The sequence below is a fragment of the Castor canadensis genome, chromosome 15 (genome assembly GCF_047511655.1).
Source record: "Castor canadensis chromosome 15, mCasCan1.hap1v2, whole genome shotgun sequence".
Classification (NCBI taxonomy): Eukaryota; Metazoa; Chordata; class Mammalia; order Rodentia; family Castoridae; genus Castor; species Castor canadensis.
In genome coordinates, this window is record NC_133400.1 from 45,634,659 (window position 1) to 45,641,933 (window position 7,275).

Here is a 7,275-nt window from a genome sequence, read left to right on the forward strand (position 1 = left end):
AGAAGTTTGACTTCACATTTTTGTCCAGCAATTCACTAACAATGTTAGCATGAGAGCAATTCTGCAAATTTTTTGTCATCAGGAAAATTCATGAATTTGAACGTGGTCCCCTTGCAAGGATTCACCAATTCTTTTGACCACAGATGTGAATTCATAATATTTTTATTTTTAAAAAATTGTGGAATTGCAGGTAATTTATACTCCTCAGATATACAGGCTCAGGGTACTTCCTCTGGCTAGTACAATCAGACATATATATACAGAGGTAGGTAGATCTAGATCTAGATCTAGATATATATGTATGTATGTGTGTATCTGCTCATATTATGTTAATCCCAAAGCTTTCTTGGTGGCCTAGGTGAAACTTCTGAGACATTATCATGTGGATGACCAATTACACAGGACAGTCAAGTTTCATCCTGGTGGGACTTTTTAGTCAGTCCAAACATCCAACTCTGCTTTGTGTGATCATTTTTGTGGTTTTCTTAATGGCTTTATATGGAAATGCTGTCCTGATCCTTGTGATACACTCTGACATCCACCTCCACACCCCCATGTACTTTTTTATCAGCCAGTTGTCAATCATGGACATCATGTACATTTCTGTCACTGTTCCCAAGATGCTCATAGACCAGATCATGAGTACCAATAAGATCTCAGCTTCTGAATGTGGAATGCAGATGTTCCTCTATTTGACACTAGTGGGCTCAGAATTTTTCCTTCTGGCAGCCATGTCCTATGACCGCTATGTGGCCATTTGCCATCCGCTCCGCTACCCTGTCCTCTTGAATCATAGGGTATGTCTCTTTCTGGCATCTGGCTGCTGGTTTCTAGGATCCGTGGATGGCTTCATGCTCACTCCCATCACCATGACCTTCCCTTTCTGCAGATCCTGGGAAATCCATCATTTCTTCTGTGAGGTTCCTGCTGTATTGAATCTCTCCTGCTCAGACACCTCACTCTATGAGATACTCATGTACCTGTGCTGTGTCCTCATGCTCCTCATCCCTGTGATAATAATTTTGAGCTCCTATTCATCCATCCTCCTTGCCATTCATAGAATGAATTCAGCAGAGGGCCAGAGGAAAGCCCTTGCAACCTGCTCCTCCCATATAACTGTCGTCATTTTCTTCTATGGTGCTGCCATATATACCTACATGCTCCCTGGTTCCTACCACACTCCTGAGAAGGACATGGTGGTATCTGTCTTTTATACTATACTCACACCTGTGTTAAACCCTTTGATCTATAGTCTTAGGAATAAGAATGTCATTGGGGCTCTGAAGAAAATGTTGACTGTGAGACCTGTCTTTCAAAGAAAAATAAAGTAGGAAATTTTAGTATTTTTGGTTTCTTCTCCTTCTGTCTACACATCTGCTGTTTAGGATCTTATGCTAATAATATTCCTCAGACTCTCACACTGTGATGTTTCACTTATCACCTTTTGAGGAATTGTTTCATCGTATCAATAAGTTCTTCATTTGTACAGTCCTTGTTCATTCAAAATCTTTTTCAATTATATTGTACTAATGTTATATTTTCTGAAGTTGGTAAGTGCTTTCTAATTTATAGGAGAATATTCATATTATTAGAAAATCCATAATAAGATATTTGGAGAAAATGGTCACAAAGTGTTCAACTGACATATAGAAAAAAAAAATCAAGAAATAGGAGCTATAGGGCCCAAAGGGTAAAATTTTTAAAATAGGTGAGTCTACATAATACAAATGTGGGACTTATTTCTACTATTCATTTTCATTCTAATTTTTAACAAAGTTGAAACTATGTACAAATAAAGAGTTAAATATCAGACTGTTCTTCCTGTATTGGGTTTCTATTTTATGCAGCATGACATAAACCTTAAAAACAATGCTCGTTTCAGTGTTCCAAATCATTGCAGATTCTACTGGGTTGTTATCCACTTTCATTGGAGGCTTTTTTCTGCATGGTACAAATCTGAAGGCATTCAGTGAGTGCTACATCCCTGAAGTCACCAATATCCTGTAATAGCTTGAGGATTCAAGACTATCTAGGAACTGTGGAAAAAATATTAATCCTGAGCTAAAGGAAGACTTCCTTCGCACAGGAGTTAACATGTGAGCAGAGATGAATTGAAGTATGTAACTTACACAATCAACTAGATGAGGGGCATCAGACACTCAATCCTTCATTTATTCATCACATATCTTCTGCTGTAGTAAAATAAAAATAATTGATAAGTGAGGTTAAAATAGGCATAGTACAAGTTACTTTCTCAAAGAAATTTGAACTGTAGGTATAATTGTATATGCAAATAGATGTTTTAAAATATACAAGTTGTTTTGATAGTTGTGCGCAAAAAAAAAACTGCTCATGAGTCTACTTCAATTTGTACCTGTGACATCTGAGCTCCAACAAAGAAGAAGTTGAGACAAGCCCATGCTGTTTAGTATAAAACAGTGTGTAGCAGTTCTTAGATGAGTGTTTTAGACCAGGAGAAAGTGCTTAGGGACATGAAGCCAAAAGTAGACATAACAAGAGCAAAGGTTGAGGGTTGACCAAGCAGGAGAGGTGATATTTCAATAACTCTTTCCTTTGTTCTTCACTTTGAAGCATTATTTTTTGTCCATTTTTTACAAATATGACTGAAATGATCAGAATTGTGTTTTGGCTCTTTAGCCAAAGAGAGCATGTGAATGGGAACAGTGAACTAAATGATGCTGATCTAAGTGAAATGAACAACATGAAATGGGAGAAGGGTGGGCAGTTATGGAGTAGGCAAGTAAACCTGCTACCTAAAACCCAAACATTTTTTAACTTGCTAAATAAAACCCATATCTAACATCTCTTTTTAAAACCTGTTCTTTTAACTGAGAAATAAATGTATATATTTATATGACACAATAGGGTGTTCTGACATACATTTATATTGTAGAATAATTAAGTCAGATTAAACCACTCATCAACTCACATACTTATTGTTTGGTGTGTCAAATCATTCAATGTCTACTTGTAGCAATTTTGAAATATACAAGCATTATCATTTCTTATAAACATCATCTGTGCAAAACATCTAAAGCTTATCCCTTCTCTCTTATTTTGTACTCATTGATTAACATCTATTCATTTACCCTCCTATCCAGACTCTAGTAACCACCATTCTCTTCTCTAGCTCTAAATGTTTGACATTTTAAAAGCCCAGCCATAGTGAGATTATCCTGGTCTTTTTGTGCCTGTCTCTAGGTTTGTCCATGCTGTTGTAAATGATGGGGTTTCCTTCATGTTTAAGGCTTATTGGTTTTCTTTGTATAGGTACATCCCATTTTCTTTATTCATTAATCCACTGAGGGACACTTAGGTTGTTTCTACATCTTAGCTAAAGTGATAAATGCTTTAATGAACATGAGAGTGCAGCTAGCTCTTCAGCACAATAATGTCAATTTCTTTGTTTATAGATGGGTTAATAGATCAAATGTCAATTCCTTTTTTTATTTTCTGAGGAATATCATGCTCTTTTCCATAAAAACCGAATTAACTTGCATTGCCATCAACAGAGTACAAAATGCTCTGCTTTTGACTTATTGAAACTATTACAGGAATGAGAGAAGAAGGAGTATGATTAAGAGGTGAATTCAACTATGATATATTGTAAGAATTTTTGTAAATGTCATAATGTACCCACAGCAAAACAATAATAAAAAATAAGCAAAAAGGTACTGCTTTCTCCAAATTCAGCAACCCTTGTAATATTTCACTGTTTTCACAACTGACATTCTAGCACATTGTGGTTTTACTTTGCATTTTCCTAATTTATACTATTGAGCAATTTTCCATGTACCTGTTGTCCACTCATATGTCTTCTTATGGGAGCAGTATTATCAGGTCTTTTGCTTGTTTTTAGTTAAAGAATTATATTTGGACTCTTGGGATTGGAGTGACTTATATAGTGCTACTATTAAAGCCTTGGGAGATAAGTAGTTTGCAAATACTTTCTCACATTTTATTGGTTGTCTCTTCACTTTCTTGATTGTTCCATTGCTGGGCAGAAGCTTTTTCATTTGATGTAATCTCATTTGTTTATTTTTGTTTTTGTTATCTTAGCTTTTGAGATTCAAACAAAAAACTAACAGCAAAGGACAATGTCACAAAACTTTTTATGTTTTCTTATAATAATTTCCCATATTCAGGTCTTACATGAAAGACTTTAACACATTTAGAGTAATTTTGTTTAATATGATGAAACATAAGTGTCTATTTCACTTCTTCTGCCTAGGGGAGTCCAATTTTTTTATCACCATTTCATTGAAGGCCCTGTGTTTTGGCCAATGTTTTTTCTTGGCTACATTGTTGAAAATTGGGTAGCTGTAAATGCATCATCTCTGGGATTTCCATTTTTTTATAATTGTGTTTCAGTTTTATGCCAGAACCATGCTCTGTGGATAATTAAGGATTTTTAGGAGGATCCAAGAACTGAGTTCCTGAGCTCCATGACTCCTGGAACCACTTTGAGACATGGGAGTAACACTTGGGTAATTCTGATTGCTTCTAGCCAAAAAAATAATGGCCAACATATTAGGTGCACTAAAATTCAAGGATTGACACTTAAAACAGCCTTTAATTGCATGACACAGTCAGAAAAATCCCAGCACAGCATAGCCAACATGGCGTTTCTATCCTGGGAAAAAGCCCCCTGGCCGTTTCTCCCTTTTTTATTTTTTAATTGTTTATACATTTATTTACATGTGTGTATATTGTCTGGACAACCTTTCCCCCTTGCCTCCTGCCCCCCACAATTCCTTCACTTCCAGACAGAACATGTTCTGCCCTCTTCTCCAATTTTGTTGAAGAGAAAATATAAGAGATAATAAGAAAGACATAGCATTTTTGCTAGTTTAAGATAAAGATAGCTATACAGAGAGATTCCTAGCATTGCTTCTATGCACATGTGTATTACAAGCCAAATTGGCTCATCACTACCAGACCTCTTCACTCCTTCCCAGTCATCTTCTCATAGTACCCTCTGTCATTTAAGATTACTTTATTAGCTTATCTACAGTGGGCACATTAACCACTTTCAAGTTTTAGGTTTCCATCCTTTGCCCTGTTCCTCCTGTACACATTTTCCCCTTTGTTTGTGACCCATGTACAATAATATTACTGCATTTGTTTTAGGTCTATAATCTGCATATGAGGGAAAACATACAATTTTTGGCCTTCTGGCTAACTTCACTTAAGATGAACATGACACATGAACATGACACATGAACATGACACATGAACATGAACTTGCACATGACAAAACTTCATTCTTTTCTGCCTAAGTAAATTTCCACTGTGTATAAATACCACATTTTCTTAATCTATTCATTGGTAGTGGGGCATCTTGTCTGTTTCCATAGCTTGAACAGTGCTACAATAAACATGGGTGTGCAGGTGCATTTGGAATAGCTTGAGCCGCATTCCTTTGGGTATATCCTTAGAAGTGGTATTGCTGGATCATATGGCAGATCTATTTTTAGTTTTTTAAACAAGCCTCCATATTGTTTTCCAAAGTGGTTGTACTAGCTTACATTCCCACAGAAGTGTATAAGGGATACTCTTTCCCCACATCTTCGCCAACGTTTGTTGTTGGTGGTGTTTTTGTTAACAGCTATTCTTACAGGAGCAAGGTAGAGCCTTAATGTGGTTTTGATTTGGATTTCCTTTATGGCTATGGATGATGGGCATTTTTTCATGATTTTTTGGCCATTTGGATTTCTTACTATGAAAATGCTCTGTTTAGTTCAGTTGCCTACTTCTTTTTTGGTTCATTGACTTGTGGGGAGTTTACTTTTTTATCTCCCTGTATAGTCTGGTTATCAGTTCTTTGTCTAAGGTGTATCAGTGAATATTTGCTCTTATGTTATGGGTGGTCTCCAATTTAGAGACCATTTCTTTTGTTGTGCATAATCTTTTTAATTTCATGTTAGTCCCATTTGTCTATCCTTTCTCTTAGTTGCTGGACTGTTGAAGTTCTACTGAGAAAGTCTTTGCCCATACCTATTGCTTCCAGGGTATTCCTTGTTCTTTTGTATAATAACTGCATGGATTCGGGTCAGATATAAAGAACCTTAATCTACTTTGAGTTGATACTAGCACAGGGTGATAAAAATGGATCTAGTTTCAGTTTTCTGCATGCAGATAACCACTTTTCCCAGCAACATTTGTTGAAGAGGCTGTCTGTTCTCCATTGTATGTTTTTTGGCACCTTGTCAAAAATAAGTTGGGTGTAGCTGTGTGGATTCATATCTCGTTCCTCTATTGTGTTCCACTGGGATTCATATCTGTTTTGGGGCCAATTTCATTCTGCTTTTAATGCAAAGGCTCTGTACTACAGTTTGAAGTCAGGTACTGTGATACCTCCAGCATTGCTCTTTCTGCTGAGTATTGCCTTGCTATTTGTGGTCTCTTGTGTTTCCAAATGAATTTTAGGAATGATTTTTCAATCACTGTGATGAATGTCATTGGGCTTTTGATGGGAATTTCATTGAACATGTAGATTGCTTTAGTATGGTCAATTTTACTATGTGGATTCTACCAATCGAAGAGCACAGGAGATCTCTCCACCATATATAGTCTTCCTCAGTCTCTTTCTTCAGAGGTTTTTAGTTGTCTTTATAGAGATCATTCGTATCTTTTGTTAAATTTACTCCTAAATATGTGAATTTTTTTCAGGATATTGTAAATGGAATTGTTTTCCCATAGTCTTTCTCAACTTGTTCATTATTTGTGTGGAGAAAGTCTACTGATTTTTATTAGTTGATTTTGTATCCTGCTACATTGCTGAAGCTGTTTGTAATGTTTAGTAGTTTGGGGGTAGAGTTTTTTTGGGTCTTTGAAGTACAGGATAATGTCATCTATAAATGGGAAAACTTTGACAATTTGTTTACCTGTTTGTATTCCTCTAATTACTTCTTCTTCTCTTATTTCTTTGGCTAGGAATTCCAGGACTATGTTGAATAGGACTGGGAAGACTGGGCACCCTTATCTCATTCTTGATTTTAGGGGAAATGTTTCAGTTTTACTCCATTAAGTATGATGTTGGCTATAGGTTTGTTATATATAGCCTTTATAATGTTAAGGTACATTCCTTCTATTTCTAGTTTTCTTAAAGCTTTTATCGTGAAGTGGTGTTGAATCTTATTGAAGGCTTTTTCTGTGTCTATTGAGATGATCAAGTGATTTTGTCTTTGCTTCTATTAATGTGTTGTATTACATTTATAGATTTGCATATGTTGAACCACCTGTGCATCCCTG

The 7,275-nt window shown here is 36.0% G+C and overlaps 1 protein-coding gene across 1 annotated transcript; it reads left to right on the plus strand.

The window, feature by feature from the left end:
- Positions 1–380: 380 nt before the first annotated feature.
- LOC109696434 (olfactory receptor 2T29-like) lies at positions 381–1,331 on the plus strand. The gene has a single exon (XM_020179490.2). It carries the CDS (start codon positions 381–383, stop codon positions 1,329–1,331), a length of 951 nt encoding a protein of 316 aa, XP_020035079.1.
- The last annotated feature ends 5,944 nt before the right edge of the window (positions 1,332–7,275 follow it).